Source organism: Haliotis rubra, unplaced genomic scaffold (genome assembly GCF_003918875.1).
Source record: "Haliotis rubra isolate DU_JTF1 unplaced genomic scaffold, ASM391887v1 Scf429, whole genome shotgun sequence".
Lineage (NCBI taxonomy): Eukaryota > Metazoa > Mollusca > Gastropoda > Lepetellida > Haliotidae > Haliotis > Haliotis rubra.
Window position 1 is genome coordinate 693344 of NW_025767112.1, and position 22110 is coordinate 715453.

General features: G+C 42.6%; 2 protein-coding genes across 2 annotated transcripts in view; both read left to right on the plus strand.

Moving 5' to 3' along the window:
- The window catches only part of LOC124288909 (tetratricopeptide repeat protein 28-like), a 223761-nt gene that overhangs the window by 40766 nt on the left and 160885 nt on the right, over positions 1 to 22110 (plus strand).
- On the plus strand, positions 1816 to 3462 carry LOC124288910. Its single transcript, XM_046725503.1, has 2 exons — positions 1816 to 1984; positions 2979 to 3462. Exons 1-2 carry the CDS (start codon positions 1887 to 1889, stop codon positions 3271 to 3273), a joined length of 393 nt encoding a protein of 130 aa, XP_046581459.1. The 5' UTR covers positions 1816 to 1886; the 3' UTR covers positions 3274 to 3462.

A 22110-nucleotide genomic window follows, 5' to 3' on the forward strand; every position in this document is an offset into this window, starting at 1 on the left:
ATGTCGGCATCATGCCAGCAATGAAAACACATTCTTATCTACGCCTTTGTCATCTATGCAAAGTTTTATTTCATGGATAACTTTTTAAACATAATCAGCATAGAAACATATAGAACTGTTAACAGTAAGTTCAGTTTGAAACTGTATAGTATATCAGAGGCATGATATAAACATGATAAAGTCTATAGAAAGTGTTGAGGTTTATGAATAGTGAAACCTGGCAAAGATAGGATGTATGAAAACTTGAAAAGTGAAGTTACAAAAGTTATAAAATATAAAACCAGTACCTTAATTGAAGACAAAAGTAATGAAAATTGAAATTAGTGTTCAGAAGTAATGAGGTTTCTGTTTTTTTTTATGTTTCTTAATCTTTTTAATGTGGAAGAAACTTACTCCACAAATACCATCACACTTGACATGCACTCAGTATGACCACTTGACATTTTCAAGAAAAGCATTTACTATTGTAATGATATCAATGACTTTGTGCTGTTGTTTCATATTTTCAACCAAGCAATTCATAGATTTTCTTAAGTATGTTTTGATTAAAACCTCTGTTTGAAATACCCAAATTATCATGTTATGCTTTCTTTGGAGACAAGAATGAAAGTCTGAGAACTGAAGCATGTCCAAGACTTTGTAATGTAGGTCTGTTGCTGAAGTCCCAACCGTTGTGGTTATGCTTACTTTGGAGACAAGAATGAAAGTCTGAGAACTGAAGCATGTCCAAGACTTTGTAATGTAGGTCTGTTGCTAAAGTCCCAACCATGACTTTTATGGCTTGTGGTTATGCTGAGTTTGAGAGTATGGAGACAAGAATGAAAGTCTGAGAACTGAAGCATGTCCAAGACTTTGTAATGCAGGTCTGTTGCTAAAGTCCCAACCGTTGTGGTTATGCTTACTTTGGAGACAAGAATGAAAGTCTGAGAACTGAAGCATGTCCAAGACTTTGTAATGTAGGTCTGTTGCTGAAGTCCCAACCATTGTGGTTATGCTTAGTTTGGAGACAAGAATGAAAGTCTGAGAACTGAAGCATGTCCAAGACTTTGTAATGTAGGTCTGTTGCTGAAGTCCCAACCGTTGTGGTTATGCTTAGTTTGGAGACAAGAATGAAAGTCTGAGAACTGAAGCATGTCCAAGACTTAGTAATCAACCCATGGCCCCCTCATGACCAGTGAACATCTTATAGTATTGTAGGTCTGTTCCATCCATTCTAGGGAAGACTGTTGCATAAAGCAGTCATCAATAAATCTTTCCTGAATTTTTTTTGCTTGTTTTCCTATCAGGTCAACTTTATGCTCAAAGGTTTTCTCTTGGTATCCCGGTACAACGTCCTTGTTCTCTTTGTAGTATTTGGGTGGTGGCGGAGCCCAGTGGTTAAACTTGTCGCTCATCACGCCGAAGACCCGGGTTCGATTTCCCACATGGGTACAATGTGTGACACCCATTTCTGGTGTCCCCCACCGTGATATTGCTGGAATATTGCTAAAAGCGACATAAAACCATACTCACTCACTCACTCTTTGTAGTATTTAGAAGTGTTTAATCTGAGGTGATATATATATATATATATATAGCATAGCATGTTATGGGCTGGGGAGGCTCCCTTGGAGCAGAATGGACTTCTTTGTAACAGTTGACTCCATGTTTTTATTTAGTGTTTCCCCTGGCATATTTCATTAGCGCCCTTTTATTTAGCTTCTGCCCTTTTTTGAATCTTTGCCCTTTTGAATCGCCATATTATCTGCCCTTTGAAAAATCCAATATTTTCCGGATTTTAACAAAGGTAGGAGTTAGGTCCCTTCCCGGATGTTTTTGTTGTGCAATAAAACTACCTATTTAAGCCATGGCGATTTCGGCTTTGTTCACTTTCATTCTGATTCACAATGCCAACCAAAGAAAGAACAAAGAGGAAAAGAGAAGAAGCTGTGAAGGCTGAAGCAAGGAAGTGTCGTCGACTCCTGGATTTCTTCGCGCCAAAAAGGTACGACTTGACAATGACTTCCGCCATTTTGAACCGATAGCGGCAAAATTAGAAAACATTTCCAGCAATAATCTAGGTTCATGTGATCTCCTTTTAGCTAATTAAACATGCCCATTCTGTTTCTATTATGTTTAAGAATCTTTGCTGTAAATACTTTACGTCCATATCTTATTTTAGTCTTTTTGTGAGGAGAAAATAAAAACGAATGAAACAAAGGAAAGCCATATCGGACATGATCACTTCAGATTATTCCGAAGTTTTTTCTTTTCCTTTTCCTTTTGCAATGCTTGTCTCAAGTATTTAAAACACACCGGTGATTATTATCCTCTCTAATATTATGATTGTGAATAGATTCTAATATGTTTTTTTTTTTACTTTTAATTTCTCCTTGTTCAGTCGACCTCGCTCTGAAAGAAATCTTTCGGAAGCACGTATTTTTCATTTCGATTTTCTAGATATACACAAAACCCTCTCATTTGCTATTGTTAAATATTTACGCTGGGTATATCTGTTAAAATTTCGAATTACCTAAGTAATAATTCCACACGAAATAGATACAGGAATCGAAGCCACATCAAACATGTCTATTTCTGAACGTATCTAAGTTTATTTTTTGCACTGCATACATGTAGTTTTTCATATTCTAAAATATCGGTAGAAATACGAAATTAATTTTTCTATATATACTTAATTTGAAGTTAGTAGATTTTGTGGTGGATAAGGTGTCTGCAATGAACAAAAGCATATCTAGTCTTAAAGATTTTCAAAATTAAAAATAATTGTTCCAAACTTTTGTGTATATTTATCTGATATTTTACCCTAATTTATCCTCAACTGAAATGTTTTTTCTGTGTGTGAATAAGTACTTTCATTAGTACAAGGTATTTTTACTATTCTTATTTTCTTAATTTTCAAAGGATGTTTTCTTATTACCAATTTACGAAATACAATAAATTTTGGCTGGAAATAAAACTGACTTGTATGTGTATTTCAGACCCGATGTAGAAGATTCAGAACTTGTTTGCTATGACATTGACAAGTGGTTGTCATCCAGTGACCCAGCTCCTCAGACAATTCAGAAGAAGAAAGATGCAGGTCACAAGCTTGTCTTCGATACCAAGTGGAAACAAGGTCGCCCCTGGCTAAAATACGTTGAGGATGGAAACGAGGAGGGTGAAACAAGCTGCATGATGTTTTGTTCTCTTTGCACGAAGTGGAATATGAAAGGACGAAATGGATCAGAGGTTGAGGGTCTTCTCCAGGGTGAAACTCATTGTGACAGACCATAGGAACAGGCTGAAAGTAAATAACTGCACCAAGCTACTTATGGTCAGCATGAATGCTAATTCTTCTACTGACATTGACTTGAGGACGTGTGTGGCCAAGTTCTTGGCACGAAAGAAGAGGAGAATATGAACGAATAATTTTATGAACTTGCATCAAATGATGTCAGCCACAGTAAATTACTGAACCCTTAATTGTTGTGCCTTTTTTGTTTGCTGAATGCCCTTTTGAATTTTAAAGTGCCCTTTTTTCTCTGAGTCTACCCTGCCCTTTCATAATCCTGGGGGAAACACTAATATGTTGGTGGTATATAGTATACAAGTTGGACATACTAACTAAAATGACCATATATTATATGTATAAAAAAGGTGTCATTGATCAACCCTGTGTGAAGGTGTTGATTTGTCCAAAACTGAAACAATAAGTTAACTGAGAAATCTATAGGTAAAAGAATGTAGTGTGAAACAAAGAAATATCAAACAAATATTAACTCAGTTTACTAATCAACATGAATTACTGTAAAGTAATTACAGTGGCAGAACAACATTTAATGGGAATATAGAATGCAACAGCAGTGGTAATAGCAATAAAGTCAGTATTAATAATATTTACCTAACAGCAACAGTGGTCAGGCTTCCAGAATAGGGCTAGTCTGGATAGCCAGGGTGAATACATGTTCATTGCAGGTTTTGACATTATGTTAGAGAAAAGAGAAATACTCTTTCCACCTAATATAATGTTAATACTTCCCTGAAAGTTCTGTACAACGCTGGATTTGTCTATACTTGTTCCACATGATTCTAGATCATACTTGACTTGAAATGCAACAGGATATAACTTCCATACCACTGCTTACATTAGATCATGTTAGATAGACAACTAATTATTGTGAAAACCTGATGGCTAAGACACATTGTTGAAATGTAGTTCTTGATGACACTGATAGTTACAGTGAACTCAAATCTGATTTTCCATGTCTGTCTCAGCTGCAATATTTGACCTTTGCACCTCCCTGACATTGGAAACTTAAACATCCAAATTGAATTTGTTTATTAAATGTATTGTTAGTATTTTTGCAAAAACTAAACATCATAAAATGTGTCCTTTTTTTGGCAGTCTTAAATTTTTTTTCTTGCTCTTGCAGCTAAACCTTAGGATGTATGTATCAAACTTTATTAAAATCATTTTATGTTTTTGTAATTAGTCCTCAGAAAATATAGAGATGAATATCAATGTGGACAGAAATAATATTTAAGTGTCTGTTTTTATGGAAATTTTATATTGCTGATTTAAACATCCAAGTGGGCAACGGTACAAAATCACTCATATCTAACTATTGAAATTAGGGTCCCATGGGACTCAGGAATATCATAGTCACATGGTCTACAAATAATAATGATGACCTTTCGATGTATTAGATGTAACTATAATGACATCATGTGAGTGATGATATTGAAAGGGAGAATGTGTTCCATGAGATACTTTGTGAATATATACAATATGGATCAATTCATAAAATCTGAATAGTGAACATGCTGCAAATATATTCATTGCAGTACAGAGGTATAGCAGTGCCAAACAGCAACATATTTACATACAAACTGTTTGGTCAGTGAGTAGAACATAGCAACATATTTACATACAAACTGTTTGGTCAGGGGGTAGAACACAGCAACATATTTACATACAAACTGTCAGGTCAGTGAGTAGAACACAGCAACATATTTACATACAAACTGTCAGGTCAGTGGGTAGAACACAGCAACATATTTACATACAAACTGTTTGGTCAGTGAGTAGAACACAGCAACATATTTACATACAAACTGTTTGGTCAGTGGGTAGAACATAGCAACATATTTACATACAAACTGTCAGGTCAGTGGGTACAACAGCAACATATTTACATACAAACTGTCAGGTCAGTGAGTAGAACACAGCAACATATTTACATACAAACTGTTTGGTCAGTGAGTAGAACACAGCAACATATTTACATACAAACTGTTTGGTCAGGGGGTAGAACATAGCAACATATTTACATACAAACTGTTTGGTCAGTGAGTAGAACATAGCAACATATTTACATACAAACTGTTTGGTCAGGGGGTAGAACACAGCAACATATTTACATACAAACTGTCAGGTCAGTGGGTACAACAGCAACATATTTACATACAAACTGTCAGGTCAGTGAGTAGAACACAGCAACATATTTACATACAAACTGTTTGGTCAGGGGGTAGAACACAGCAACATATTTACATACAAACTGTCAGGTCAGTGAGTAGAACACAGCAACATATTTACATACAAACTGTTTGGTCAGGGGGTAGAACATAGCAACATATTTACATACAAACTGTTTGGTCAGGGGGTAGAACATAGCAACATATTTACATACAAACTGTTTGGTCAGTGAGTAGAACATAGCAACATATTTACATACAAACTGTCAGGTCATTGGGTACAACAGCAACATATTTACATACAAACTGTCAGGTCAGTGAGTAGAACACAGCAACATATTTACATACAAACTGTTTGGTCAGGGGGTAGAACACAGCAACATATTTACATACAAACTGTTTGGTCAGTGAGTAGAACACAGCAACATATTTACATACAAACTGTTTGGTCAGGGGGTAGAACACAGCAACATATTTACATACAAACTGTCAGGTCAGTGGGTACAACAGCAACATATTTACATACAAAGTGTCAGGTCGGGGTAGAACACAGCAACATATTTACATACAAACTGTCAGGTCAGTGAGTAGAACACAGCAACATATTTACATACAAACTGTTTGGTCAGGGGGTAGAACATAGCAACATATTTACATACAAACTGTTTGGTCAGTGAGTAGAACATAGCAACATATTTACATACAAACTGTTTGGTCAGGGGTAGAACACAGCAACATATTTACATACAAACTGTCAGGTCAGTGGGTACAACAGCAACATATTTACATACAAACTGTCAGGTCAGTGAGTAGAACACAGCAACATATTTACATACAAACTGTTTGGTCAGTGGGTACAACAGCAATATATTTACATACAAACTGTCAGGTCAGTGAGTAGAACACAGCAACATATTTACATACAAACTGTTTGGTCAGGGGGTAGAACATAGCAACATATTTACATACAAACTGTTTGGTCAGTGAGTAGAACATAGCAACATATTTACATACAAACTGTTTGGTCAGTGGGTACAACAGCAACATATTTACATGCAAACTGTCAGGTCAGGGGGTAGAACACAGCAACATATTTACATACAAACTGTCAGGTCAGTGAGTAGAACACAGCAACATATTTACATACAAACTGTTTGGTCAGGGGGTAGAACATAGCAACATATTTACATACAAACTGTTTGGTCAGTGAGTAGAACATAGCAACATATTTACATACAAACTGTTTGGTCAGGGGGTAGAACACAGCAACATATTTACATACAAACTCTCAGGTCAGTGGGTACAACAGCAACATATTTACATACAAACTGTCAGGTCAGTGAGTAGAACACAGCAACATATTTACATACAAACTGTTTGGTCAGTGGGTACAACACAGCAACATATTTACATACAAACTGTTTGGTCAGTGAGTAGAACACAGCAACATATTTAGTAGTAGACAGGATGGTGGTACGGGACCAAGGTAGCTAAAGCTTTATTACATAGATAAAGCTTTAGTCGGATACCTTATTTTTACTGTTATTACCTATACAGAAAGCCTCATTTCCTAAATAATGCTTTAGTTGGATCAAGCTATGAAAGTGTTTATTTGATCTATGTCGTGTTGACGGGAGGTAATACTGTGTCATACGGTACGATCAACAATTCTTCTCTCACAAACCCCCTCCCTGGCCCATCCATCAAGTAGTACAAGGTAGGCTCGTCTGCTTTGATGTCAACTTTATCTATGTTGTAAGTTTTGACTGACCATATAGGATCGGTGGCTCGCTCACGGCTATCACCCTCGTGTTCCCCCGGCTGGTATAGATACCTCACTAGGACCCTGTCTGGTATCTGTTTCTCCTTCCCACGCAATGGAGCGGCCGACTCTGCAACTATTGATTTTAATTTGATAGCGTCTGCCGGCTTCTTGCCGGTGAGTCGTGTGATTTCATGGTTTATGGCAGACACCACCTTAGGGAGCCGCTCAACCCATTCAGTCGATCGTTTTCCGGGTTGCCATCTCCCTCGCGATACTGATACCCGAATAAACGTTCAGCCAAAGTCCTATTGAATCTCTCAACTATGGCTTGACTGCGATGGGCTCCAGCCGTACCACGCCTGACCTTTGTATCGTGTTTAGCTAGCAGTTGTGACACGGTACCCATAAACTCACGTCCGGGTCAACTTGGAGCTCTGTTGGCCATGTCAACGGACTGCGCTTGTATATGCGCGTTCCATGGCTTGAGCTACCTGGGCAGAATCTTTTCGTGGTCAATGGTTCAGCTTCCTTATACCCGCTGGCTACATCCACGATAGTCAGAGCATACTTGTGGTTTTACGTCTCACCCTGTCGTTGAGGTAGGAACAGCAGGTCTGCTTGGTGAACGTTATTAGGTATATTAATACCAAACTTCCTTCTAGGCACATAAGCGTGGTGGTGGTAAATATATCTGCCAAAGTGCTTGTTTTTCAAGCCATGTTTTGACCTCCTCCGGGATACCGAGTTATTTTAGATAGCTTATCTACAGCGCTAGCTCCTTTCCAATATCCACGCCGGACTGTAGTAAATAGCTTCAAACTTTTTCTGGTTCGCGTGACATGTCACTATTTATTTATACCTATGTTCTTGGTTCAATTTTCTCATGCCCAGACGATGTGCGTGTTTATCCCATCAATAGCTATCCAACGTTTGGTATCCATAGGGGATAATGATGTTTTATTTATAGTCAGCCCGTATATCCTATGCCCATCACTTCTAAGTGTGTTCATTTTATGTCTAAAGGTACGGTCTTGAACAGGGCTTCCTTGAATCTGGTGTGTTTGATGTGTTGTTTCACCACGTGCTTCTTAACACCCTTAGCTTTCGGATCTCACCATTGTCAGCCTTCAGTATAGAGTACATCTTAGGCCTCAACCCTATGTACTTTCGGCTATGGGCGTGCCAGCACACTCGTCCTTCATCTTACCTAGGACCTTTTATTCACCGTGCTGTGTATGGCATGGTCCTTGGGGTAATCGCTGGTGTCGCATAAATCGAGGTGTTATTTCATGTCATCATTACACGCCCTCGGTTCGAATCTCCATCAGCAGGGAATCTGTGTCAGTGTATAGCACTTCACACCTGTCATCGTACTGTTTCTTCAGCTCGTTGTAATAAAAGTCATACATCAGGTGTTTGGATAAATCAAGGATGCTCATCCCAACGTAAACAGGCCGGTTTAATATTATGTGACTTTTCTTCATGTGTATGGCAGCCAGGTCGTTATCGAATATCTTACTACGGTTGAATGCAGGGTTAGCGATCAGCTTCCTGAGTTTTTCCTCCTCATTCGACCGAACCAGCTTTACGTCCACCCGTTTTCTCAGGTTTTCCATCGTCTTACCGAATACCGAAGTTGTTCATGAGCTTATACAAGTTTTCTCAAAGTCACTGGTGGCCAGCCGCAGAGTCCGTGTTCATTCTGATGTAAGGCTCCATCCAAGGATTTTGGTCAAACTTCAGCACTCTATGTATTTTGGTCAGTTTCATACCCAACGACAGGTACAGCTGCAGGTTGCGATAGTGTATGATGTATTTGGTCTTATTCATTAAGTTAGGCACGAAGTTTTTCAACGCCCGTCACCCGCCTATCTAACAAGTTATGTTGGTATTCAGACATCCAGTCTGGGTTAACCCTCATACGTTCGGGAGCTAGCGGATAGCTGTTGTGTGATTAGTGTAATGCTTTGGGATACTCCAAGTCTACTTCGAGGATATAACCTTTGTTCGAATCCGGCGCGATGCTCATAATATCGAAATCGGATGATACCCATTCGAATCCCCCTGTGGGTAGATACTGGCTCATGGCCCAGCCGTACAGGTTGTTGGCGTCGAGATAGAGAATGTGATTGGTTGGCTTGCTAGGGTCGTAGTCCTTCACATTATTGATTATTTGCTTTAAGCGTATCGTTTGGCTGCCATGGAGATCCCACCTCGCAAGCCTTTCTCAATGAACAGGTGCATGTCATAATCAGTAAGCAATTCCAACTTAACTCGGTCTTTTAAGCAAGGCATCCCACGACAGGCCTGGGCTGGTGTAATACCATGCCGGATCTAGTTTATACTGCTTGATACATGTCCGTCTAAATGTCTCAAATACGCCGGGCTAATAGTAGTACATCCATCTTCAAGTACAGATCGTGATAATCACCCAGGGTTTTACAACCAAGTTTATTCCATACATTAATAGCGTGCAGTTTGTAATCTTCGGATATTTCCGAAGTCGGTCAGATTGCTGTAAAATTCTCTGATGGGGGTAGTCTGGTCTCGGGCGAACTTAGTCCAACTATCCATGTACTCATAGGGATACACACCTTTCCTCATAAGCAGAGATCTAGTCTCGGCGTCTGTGTATCGATCGGTGATAGGGAAGGTATCGTTGGCTTTAATCAGGCTGGCTAATGACGACAATAGAAATTGACACGCAGTCAATGAACCTAAGTCCGTCTAAGCTGAAAAGAGATATTTCTCCATGTTGTTGGGGATGCATCGTTATATTACCATCGATTTTCGCGATGGCCTGCATGATTAAGTGAGAGTCGTACCCTCTCAAGTTGTGAAAGACAACGGGAATGTTTATTGTCTTAGGGTTGATTCTAAGCTTGAGGTTACACTCGTTATGAGCGGTGCCTCTATACTTACCGGTTATGTGACAGTGATCTCTCACCGAATCACCGTTAAGTGGTGAGTCACACACGTGACAGTTAATGCTACGGGAGTGAGCTAACCTGTCGGCTCGGGTCATACGCATGGGAGCGATTCTATGCAACTTTTCCCTAATAATTTCTTCTTCCTCCTTCAAACACTTTAGAAACCTTTCAACCGCGTCGGGACCCCTGTATACTACGGGTGATTTCGTTTCACCGTCACAACGGACGACTATGTATCCAAATCCACATGCTTCATGCTCTTGTGTTTTATGTGTGAAGCTCTCACCTGTAGGTAGAGCATTGGGGGTCCCACCTGTAACAGGTTTGACCAAGGCTTCAAAGTCGGCGTATATGATATAAGGCACAGACATTTGGTGCTTGTGGTTGTAGAATTTTAGGATATTGTCACCTTCCTCGGGCATGTCGATGCGTATAGCCGCCTGTCCCACACCTTGGCAATACTCCTGGTGGGATTCTAATAAATCAGCTCGGCTGAAACCGTGCAGACATCGCATACAAAAGTGTTTTTTCCCACCGTGTTTCGACTGGTCGTACAACAACCGACTGAAATGTTTTATCCACGTGTAGTGATACTTTTCACCTCGTTGGATCATGAATATATTGATAACACGTTTCCCCACCAACGAGCTGAGCCTGTGTATTATTGTTGTGTCGTCTTCGTGTCCAAAGACATTTATAGCTAGATTATTCTGTTTTTCTACTTTAGTGATCTGAGATATGGTGGTTGGTTCATCTATACCATCCCAGTTGAGTCCATCGCCTTGGGGATAACTAGAAGGTCTGTTCGAATGAGTGTCAGCTGGAAACAAGGCTGATCTGATAGCTAATCTCAAGCAATCGTTTCCTCTATTCTTAACGTTGACTATGGCCTGTTTTTTCTTATAGTATGGAGGCAAGTCTAGGTATGACCCGCCTCTGAATGGCACGTAGTTAGCTATGTCTAGATAGACAATATCGATTTTATCTACAGCCCACCCGGATCCCAAGTGTGTGTAGCGTTCTAGGTGTTCCTGTATCTGCTGAAAACTAGTATCGATCGATGTGTCTATAGTCTCTATCTGGGTCACGACCTCTTGTATACCCCGGAAGTAAGGCTGAACGCATCGGTAACATCCCTCACGTTCTTCTCGAGTGTCATTTTAACTGTGATTTGAAATTTAATACTTCCCAGACTGGCTAGTTCCTGTTTTATTTTATCATCTATCAGGGGCTTAATATCTGCGACATCTATGTTCCTATTAACATGCATGCGCCAGCCTCTTTAAATACTTACCTACAGCTGGCTCAGTGCGCATTGAACTGTATAGTAGTCATTGTGTACACACATAATAACTAATGTCTAATTGGGTCACCGAAAAATGATAAGGCGTCTATATATCTTCTCCGTCAGCCCCAATCAACTATTTTTAGATGGGCTGTTTCGATCCAGTACTCGAATTGTTGGATAAAGTGTTCCTTGAAATTGATCATGTATTCGATATACTTGTAAAACAATCTATCTGGTGTTGAGTCGTGATGGTCCTCCCACATACGAAGGGACGAAAGTATACTTAACACCCTCTTTAATCGATACCACTTTCAACATTACCTGAAATCTGAAGTTTAGTTTATCTTTGAGTATGTTTTTACCCGAGATTCGATGTCTTCACTGGGATCAAGTTCCACAAACATATCTATACGTAGTAAGTGTGTAATAATCTAATTGGGGCATAGTCAAAGGGAGGTAACTCACACTGCTATCTTGAGAAATCGCCACGCTTCTTTTATGTAGGCCTTTTATCTCGTAGATGAGGTGATGTCTGACTACGTTAAGCCCGTGAGCTTTACATAGACAGTAGTGACCTTTGACCCTATGCCACACACAGAACACGAGTAATTAGGACTTCCCATGTGGAAACAACAGTACCCATGAGTACCGCATTCCCTACCACATGTCTCGGTCTTCCCCATAAGTATGTATTCGTGATCGATACATGTTTAGCATACTTATATGTGTATTAGTCTAATTGCTTCACAACCAAAGCAGTCAGCCGCTATACCCAGTGCTATGAAGGTCAGTTCACGGTCCATTTGTCCCTTGGATGGTGTGTAGTACTGAGCGAAAGTGCTGGCTTCTGTAGTGGCTCCAATCGTTTACCAGTTAATAAGTAGTATTGTCTCGCCAAGGCCGTCGACATCGTGGAATGTTTGAACGGCATGGTTTTCACGCCTGAGTTGTTCGTTAATGTAATCGATCCTCTGGAGGCGTTGTTTAGCGCACTTTCGGATTGTGCGGCCTGTAAATTCTCAATAGCGAAGATCGGTCGCTTCTCTCTCGCCTGTATTTCAGCCGCGGTGACTCTCGTAGTTTAGAGAAGAGGAAATTACTCCCCGAAAATGCCAGGGCATTCACTAACGCACCACCGACCATCATAGCAATCGTGAGCCATCCTATATTTATTTCATAATATCTTCAGGTATTATCCCTTGTTTTACTAGGATGTCTTTGTGGCCATCGCCATACCAAGGTTCATTATTAGCATACCCATATCCTGCAGGTTGAAATCTAGCTTGATAGTCGGGTGTTTAAGCACCATTTTGGTCAACCGAGCGGTATCCTCTACGGCTAGACTGGCGACCACTGTGGCATGGTATGCGCCGTTGACTAACGTTTTCCCCTCAGACATTATGTATATGATATAAAAATATATATTTTATTGCATGATATGCGGGTTGACCTTTAATTCCGGGTGAGGGGACTCACTGCGTCGTGTATATAACCACGAGATAGCCACGGCTGCAGTTGCGCATACAACCAACAATAATCGAGACGGGTGGGTCACCTTAATAATTTTATGTTGGTTACACCACCGTTTTTTACCGGCAGCTACTCTCTTAGGATTCTTCTGCCTGGTGACTGTGGGAGGGTTCACCTCCCTGGGGGTTTCCTCCAATTCGGGAGGGTTCACCTCCAGTTGGGGTTTCCCCAACGTGGGGGTCTCCACCGTCTCCTGGGTCTGTGCAGCATCCATCTATACTATTATTATTATTTTTCCTCTCAAATTGACAATGCTTTGCCGTGATAATCGCCGCCGTCACCGGGGCTAACAACATACCGTATTTGTGGTACAGCTCGCAGCTAATAGAGCTCAAGGCGTGTTCGATAAAAGGGTCTTTCTCGGTCTTCCCACAGGTAAAGTCGGCTCCGGGGATGGGAAGGAAGTATGACGCAATACCAGTGTATATCTGGGTCATAGCCGATCCTATTGTTTTGTCATCTCTCGCTCTAGTCTAGCCTCAGATTTAGGCGCATACAGTTTATCGATTTCTTCGGGCTGACATTTTGTGAATTTTATCCGAGTGTACTCCCCAAAGTAATGTTTGGCTTTGCCACCAACAGCCAACGCCACCAGTTTCTCTCTCGCTTATCATCGTCCACCTGTGGTGATTGGGGTACCAACAGTTGTTCTAACAATTCCTCACACTCCATCCTATAATGTAACAAGTAAGTTTTAGTTTTAACTATATAATATACGATATAAGCGAAACACAGAGAAATGAAAGTTAAGTTGAACACGACAAACACTTCAAATGCCATAGCTATAACTAAATGCTAAGTATTTATACTAAGCATTGCTAAGCTTTGCTAAGCATTTACTAAGCATTGCTAAGCATTTACTAAGTATTGCTAAGCTAAAACACACTATAATCCACGGGTTGGTCTGTCTTAAGCACGAGCTTAGCGTGTTTAGTTTCAGCTAGCTGTTTCTTCACCCGTTCCCGTTCTAATTTGCTCATCACATCGTTCTCTCGCAAACACTCTTCGAACGAATCCCTGTCTTTGCAGTGAAATAAGGCAACCCATCGCGTCTGCTCTCGGAGGTCTTTCAACACCGAGTTGAATTTCTGCGTCAGTACCCATACGCTGTGCTTTGCGTGTCGGCCGGAGAAGGCCAGGTGCGATAGCATATCTCTCTTTTTGTTATCTGGCGATGAGCATCTGCAGTCGATCCAGTATGAACAACGCCGACTCCCCTTTAAATTTCATATGGTAAGCTTTCAACCAGTCCTGTAGAGCGTGGCCCGGATCGACTCTGTAATGCGTCCAGGTCGGTCATCACCCAAGGTCTTTCGTGCACGTTTTATTCATGCTCAGAGTAGGGCACATTATAACGATGTGGTCGAACACATCCCTGTAGTACCCTCCAACATATCCAACACGAAAGCGGTCTTCCCACAGCCAGTCTGCCCGCACACTATGGCGCAGTGTGGTCGCTGGGCAAATGAGTAGGCAGTTGCCTACTAGATGATGGCTTACCGCCATCAGTAGATGGCTTGCACGAATCTCCCATTGTCTATATTAAGTTGCGCGTCCATAATAGCGATATAGATATAATTTCAACTTGCCAGCGGGTTGAGCCTTCTTGGTAATCTGGATAGTAATTCCTTCGCTACCATTGTCTATTCTACGGCCGCTACCGTGCAGTTTATCATCATCCGTGGATCGCGATGTCCAACCACAGCGTACTTGTTGGTTAAGTATTCACCGATTTGCACGGAGGATAGGTCCAGGTCTTTAGCTATATATGGATGTTTGCTCGGCATCTTTTTTATCTCATCCCACTGTTGGTACGCACGCATACCATGACTAAACAGCTGATTGGGCACGCCCTCTATAGTCACTTCCACCTTTTCGATCTCGGTTGAAAACTTTCGCTATCCCTCCGAACGGCTCGTAATCCTCCACAGGAACTACCAGGATGCCTTTCATCGATCGCGCCCGCACGCGTTCAGGTTGATATTCCACACAGTGTCGCTCTTATCCCGCGACGATAGATCTATGTCTTAATACGCGATCGTACAGGATGGCTACATTACCCGAAGTACTGGCTTCAACCTGCCTTGCCAGCTCGGACTAGTGACCATGTCGAACTCCAGAGAGATGTTGTCTATGGTATAACTAGCCTCATCGCCGCTCGGGCGCGACGCACTACTTTGCTGTAGTCGTTAAACGTGAGCTCGTATTCAAGCCTATCACCCAGCTGCCTGGTAAAACGCTGTGTTCCGTAAAGCAACTTCAAGTCGAGCGCACGCCAGAACCTGTTTCCGCACGCTTGAGCGATGGCCTTTTCACCGTCCGTGATCTTGGATAACTGGTCTGCCGTGAAGGCATACCCAATGCGCGACCTGGTCGATTTACTGATACCCTGGTACACGCCATTGACGCCGCTTTCTCCTCGCTTTCAGAAGAGGTCCTTGTAGCAGTGAAAGACGCCGCTGTCGCCGATGCTCAGCACCTCGTTACCGGGTGATCTTGATGGTGGTTTTCTTGATAATGGCTCGACCACGTTCGCACTAGCTTCGGCGTTTGTCGTTGTCGGAGGTCAACGTGATGTTGAACGCCAGTCTAACAGTGCCTGGTACAATGAGGTCATTCGCCAAAGGTTTGAAATCTAACCAGCAGCGTTTGATTCTGGTCTATCTTGCTGGGATTGTTGGTGATGGTCACCGACTGACCTTGCGGCTTTGACACCTAGTGGCTCTCTCGATCTTCTGAAAGGATCTAGTTTTCTACTGTACATTGTTATATAAATGAAATATATAAGTTTTAATACTAAATAATGGCCGAGTATATCCCTATGGAGGATATGTGGGATGATAATGCCCAGGATGAGACCTCGTTCCCCTTAAGTACTGAACTTGTACAGTCGGCCGTTGATGATTATTACGACGCAGTTGAAAATAAAGACAACATCAAGCCGTTGGGGAGGGACTATTCCAAGTTTATGGTCGATAAGAAGGGCACGCCATGCATTGAAGGCTTACCCGTGGGCTGATGTCATAAAAAGACGGAAGCCATATGCTTTGTCAACACTCACAAAAGTCAGCCTCTGGTGGAGTCAACTGCTCCGTGGGGAACTAGGCTTCATAGATTACGGTGGCGCCGACCTAAACTTCCCGAAGGTCGCCCAAGATCTGCAAGTAGCCAGGGCCAATACTGGGGATGCTAAAGAAACGTCCGGACAGTATCGAGAAAATATTGACTACGTGCCATGACAAACCCTTGCGGTCTCGAATTTCCTCTGAGAGAACTGGCGAGGCTTAGACGAAGCCTTTGAAACATGTACGTGGAGAACTTCGTTAACAATATGGGTAAACTGAACGAAGTCGATGAGCGAGTTTATCGGCGAGAAAATAAAACTTCGCCCGAAACTGAAGGCGATGATATGAAACGCCGATTGTCGAGGAGAGAATAAAAAACTTGGAAGACGAGAGACGGACTCGGTTGGAATCCGCTTCCTCGAACCGGGAAGCCCTACGATCTCAGATCAGTCGTGTGCGAGAAACCATCGATCGAGTCCTAAATGAAGACACCACGCTAGCTGATAGGATCCGAATCCTGTTCCGTGAACAAGGCATCACCATCGCCAGCATTCTGACTGCACTGGGCTTCATCATATCAACCCTGGTGGTGTCACTGACGCCTGACGGCGGCGGTGGGGGTACACCCGGTAAACCAAGTGGTGGTGGTGTAAAAGAGTGGATAAAAAAACTAGGGGAGGCTCTGGCTAAACTGGCTGGTAAGGCCGCCGAAGCCCTGCCTGGAATCCTGGGTAGCATCGTCTCGGTAAGTTGTTGCTGGCTCTGGCTAAAACTGCCCGCGTGGCTTAGTCAAAACCTGTGGGCAGCCATCGCCGCACGTGGCGAGTCTGGTGTAATGGCGGCTAAGGAATTTTAACCAAATGAGCTCCCAAAGCTACCCACCAACCACCATGGCTGTTTTCACGATCGATGTGCTGCTGATTGGGGGCTGCAGGCTGGGGCTGTAGGTGTGTGTGTTGAACCCTAGGCTCGGGGGTGGCGCTACTATACCCGTTTCACCGGTCGTGGGTGGTGGGATGTGGGGACGTTGACATCGAGGTTGACGCGTAACTTTTGACCCGCGTGGCTATAACTATTTCGTTGTTGTAGCCCACCACTCTTTACTCTCAGTTGCATATCACTCCGAGCCATGTACAGTCCCATCGCCGAACACGAAGTCGACTTCGACCTGGCGTATTCCAACACGCCTTGGTAGCGCTTTGATTGCACTCGGAGATCAACTGGAGCATTGATAGCATCCTCACGCTGACAACGAACTGTTTCTGAGCGCCGTAGCAGTCCCCTTTACCTAGTATATTGGAACGCTGCGTTTTGCGTCGCGACCTAACAGTGCCCACACGCATCGCTCAATCGAGTCATTCAAGCCGCTCGCGCCGCACGCAGTATACCCTTTCGATTCCAACATGAACTTTTTCCAGTCACCCCCTGCTCGAACTCTAAACTTCGGTAATCCTTACTGTCGCCGAATGCCATGTAACGGTCATCCCACTCGCTTGTTGTGATATGATGATACACTAACTTGTATCCCCAATCTTGCAAACTTTCGCTGGCTTCCACGAGGAGGCATGTTGTGAACGATAATAATACCCAATCCGTGGTTCGGTCCCGCAAACGCCAATCCGTTTTAGTGTCGATTCAATTAAGTTGCAAATGCTCAGAGGGGCCGCTTCTATCGTATTGGTTGTTTACTGCATTCCACGCTTTTTCTTGTGGGAGGGGCTGATCTCTTTGAGGATAATGCCTGACCTGGTAGTACACGTGAAACGTGAACACAGACTGACTCAGCGTCCACGCCGAAAAGTGTCGGATACACCACACCCCGCTGTAGCTAATTCACACACCGCGAAGTTGAGTTGATTCTGCCAGAACTGCATCGGGTTGTTGAACCAAGCGTGAACTACCTTAGCGTTAGTCACCGAAAACTTATACTGACCGAACACATCTATGAACTGGGCGTGCGAAATACAACCCGCAGCGAATTAACGATCTTCATGTTTTAAAACTATTATATAATGAGTTTATATAACATGTACATAACACTTCCAGGAATAACGAGCTGCGAGGCCCGTTCAGCTGACGACGCTGATCGATAACACGCCGGGTCAACTCAAGTCGCGACTGTGCGATATCACCTACCTACCACGATGGACTAACATCAACGCTAGCAACAATAAACTGACCGTTAGTGGCACCCGCATAATCAGATAACTGAAGGCTACTACAGCGCAGGTTCACTAAGTTTAATTTCAGGTCTTCAAACCATTGGGAGCCGAACTCAAGATGAACGACCACTCAAACGGTACAGTGGTGTTAATCAACAACGGAAGAAACCCTTTAAGACTCAGCCGACCATTGGCGATGACACTCGTATATCGCCTGACGAGATAAAACTAACGACTACCGCCACAGGCACTAAGTTACCCGACTTAGTACCGCATCCGAGCTGTGCATTCATCTCAGCCAGGTTAGCACAACGGACAACATTCAAGGGGGTCACCCCTTCCACTATACTGAGAGCCGGTACCGGTGAAAACGGAGAAATACAACGACGCAGAACCGGTCGTTTTCACCGCCGCAGTATAAGAGGTTAACCCAGGGCAACATCCCTGAGCTGATAATATCGGTGTTAGATATAAATCATAATCTGCGTGAATATAGGATACCTCAGTAGCACGCTGCACATAAAAATGACCAGCGCACAAGGTCCGGAATGAAGTTGAAAAATGTATCAATGTGGGGATCTCCGATCTCGGGACACCACGCCGATTCGACGACTCGAGTAGATGGTAAAGTGTACTTGCAACTTAAAACAGCATTTACAAACGTTGAAGTCCCCTCCGGGTGGTACTAGCAACCTAAGTGATATAGTAGATACCTCAAGAGCGGTAGTCAACACTAAGTACACCCTTGTCAACACCGGTGATGACTGGATGATATACCCATCGCTCGGGGCAAACTGTTCGACTTAACCGATGTTGAGAGCACTACCGTCGCCCGAAACAAACCATATCACGCCGTTTTCACCGATGATGACAAGTGGGTGTTATTACCGGGTAAAGTCGACTGGTTTCTCAATATTAGGCTCGGCTCCCCACGGTTCACGGATAACAAAGACAACCACCTAAACAAAGTCGTGAACAACGGAACCCTGCTCGTGGCTTACATCCCGACTCAGAGACGTAGTGTAGTCATCAGCCCACTCGGCCAGTATGGCAGCCCACATGCTATCGAGTAAAGCGGGCATGCAAAACGCGTGGTATTGCAGTTGGTGTCTGAATTAGAAGGCGTGGTCAGGATCCTGGAGGAGAGCCTACCCGCTTAACTCAACACTGATCATCCAAGCCTACCTAGGGAACCATCGAGGGATGATGTAGAGATCGTGAAGGGGTCAAACTCCGTGGGGAAACAACAACAGTATCACGCTTGCAACGCTTACGCTCGGGTGGGTGTCGACTCCAAAACCAGTCTGCAGGGTGTCACCGTGGTCGTGGAAGACACGATATCACTAACCAAGATCTTCCTACCGACAACATACACTTCATGGGGTGAAGTGCACCCCTGAACTATTATCAGAAAACCAGTTGGAAATTATATCATAATAGTATTATAGCAATGTCTTGGCTTCACCCCAACACTACACTTAGCTAATTTGGGGATACGGAGGGATTCGATCAACCTGGTGAGGAAGACACCTTATACATCCTACACTTCAAAGACAACGTATAGGAATGGGTGTCGTTATCAGATTTTAAAGAGCCTGAATGGTTACTCAACTTAACCCTCACCGCTGACCTTATATCACCTTTGAGACAAGATGGTACTGTCTCCCAAATTAAGAACAACGGCATAATTATAGAGGCTGTTGGTTCGGGCCCCCAGGCATAGCAGGGTCGCCCGCTTCTACTGTATATATCGCACGCCAATAACAAACCACTCAGGCAACATGTTAACTTCCAGGGCTTAAGGAGAAGACAGAGATCAAATTACTTGATCACCAAGAGGTTTTAGAAATGTCATGCGGGAAAACTTTACATTTATCATAGACGCCTATCTCGAGATAGTCTACGCCTGGTAAGTATCTTCACATTATAGATGATATGATTATATCGTTGGGAAAGATTAGGGCTAGTAACCAACGTTGTTGTATTATTAAGGTATCGGGGAAAGGCCCTGTACCAAGTCTTGATGGGGTTCGCTCTCCTTAATGGACGTGGAGCTGAGACCTCGCTTTTACACGACGCGTAATCTAAGTATTATCGGCTTTAAGTACATTAATCGAAGGTTAAATAAAACCCAATTAAAATACATTACGGGATTGAACTATATCCCTGAACTAGTACCAGAACACTAGTTGGAAACTAGATCGGTTATTAACTGAAGCCCAATTAAATTATCTTTAGTAATATATATTATAGGATGGGACTGTACCCAGGCATAGAGGAAGTAGCGAAGACCTTAGAAACCGTAGACGGGTTCCGCTTGAGACAATTATGTGATGTAAGACGCCAACTAGAACAAGACCGCGACAAGCGTAAAGCATTATATAAGAAATACCATAGAGTTTTCAATGCCGTGGACGGGGCTGACACTGCCCTTATGACAACCAGCATGGGTCTAGGGGTGACAGGTGTTGGGTTATTAACCACCATCGTGGCTGTACCTATAGTGATGGGACTCGAAATAACGGCTGGAGTGACAGGAGTGTTAGGGTTGATATTTTAAATACACATCACGCAGACTGCATCGTAAGGCATTGAAGCATGATGAAATTAGAATTCTAGCTGAAGCAAAGCTGAACACAGTAAGCGAATCGTATTTCAGCCGCACTCACTGACAACAAAATCTCAGAGGAGGAGTTTCGTTTTGATCCTATCCGAACTCACAAAATATAACAAAATGAAACAAGAGATTCGATCCAAGTCTCGTAAGTCTGCTGCTATCAGTGAGGACGAGAAAAAAAAGTATATAGAACAAGGGGTGAAAAAGGCCCAGCAAGCTTTTATTACAAACACCAAAGAGATCCTAGGCGATTCACGTTAAACTGTTTCGTTGAGGTCAATGTGACATAGTGTCATAGATAAAGTTGACATCAAAGCCGGCGAACCTAACTTGTACTACTTGAGGGATGGGCCAGGGAGGGGGTTTGTGAGAGAAGAATTGTTGATCGTACCGTATGACACAGTATTACCTCCCGTCAACACGACATAGATCAAATAAACACTTTCATAGCTTGATCCAACTAAAGCATTATTTAGGAAATGAGGCTTTCTGTATAGGTAATAACAGTAAAAATAAGGTATCCGACTAAAGCTTTATCTATGTAATAAAGCTTTAGCTACCTTGGTCCCGTACCACCATCCTGTCTACTACATATTTACATACAAACTGTTTGGTCAGTGGGTACAACACAGCAACATATTTACATACAAACTGTTTAGTCAGTGGGTAGAACACAGCAACATATTTACATACAAACTGTTTGGTCAGTGGGTACAACACAGCAACATATTTACATACAAACTGTTTAGTCAGTGGGTACAACACAGCAACATATTTACATACAAACTGTTTGGTCAGTGGGTAGAACACAGCAACATTTACATACAAACTGGTCAGTGGGTACAACACAGCAACATATTTACATACAAACTGTTTGGTCAGTGGGTAGAACACAGCAACATATTTACATACAAACTGTTTGGTCAGTGGGTACAACACAGCAACATATTTACATACAAACTGTCAGGTCAGTGAGTAGAACACAGCAACATATTTACATACAAACTGTCAGGTCAGTGGGTACAACACAGCAACATATTTACATACAAACTGTCAGGTCAGTAGGTAGAACATAGCAACATATTTACATACAAACTGTTTGGTCAGTGGGTAGAACACAGCAACATATTTACATACAAACATATTTACATACAAACTGTCAGGTCAGTGAGTAGAACACAGCAACATATTTACATACAAACTGTTTGGTCAGTGAGTAGAACACAGCAACATATTTACATACAAACTGTCAGGTCAGTGGGTACAACACAGCAACATATTTACATACAAACTGTT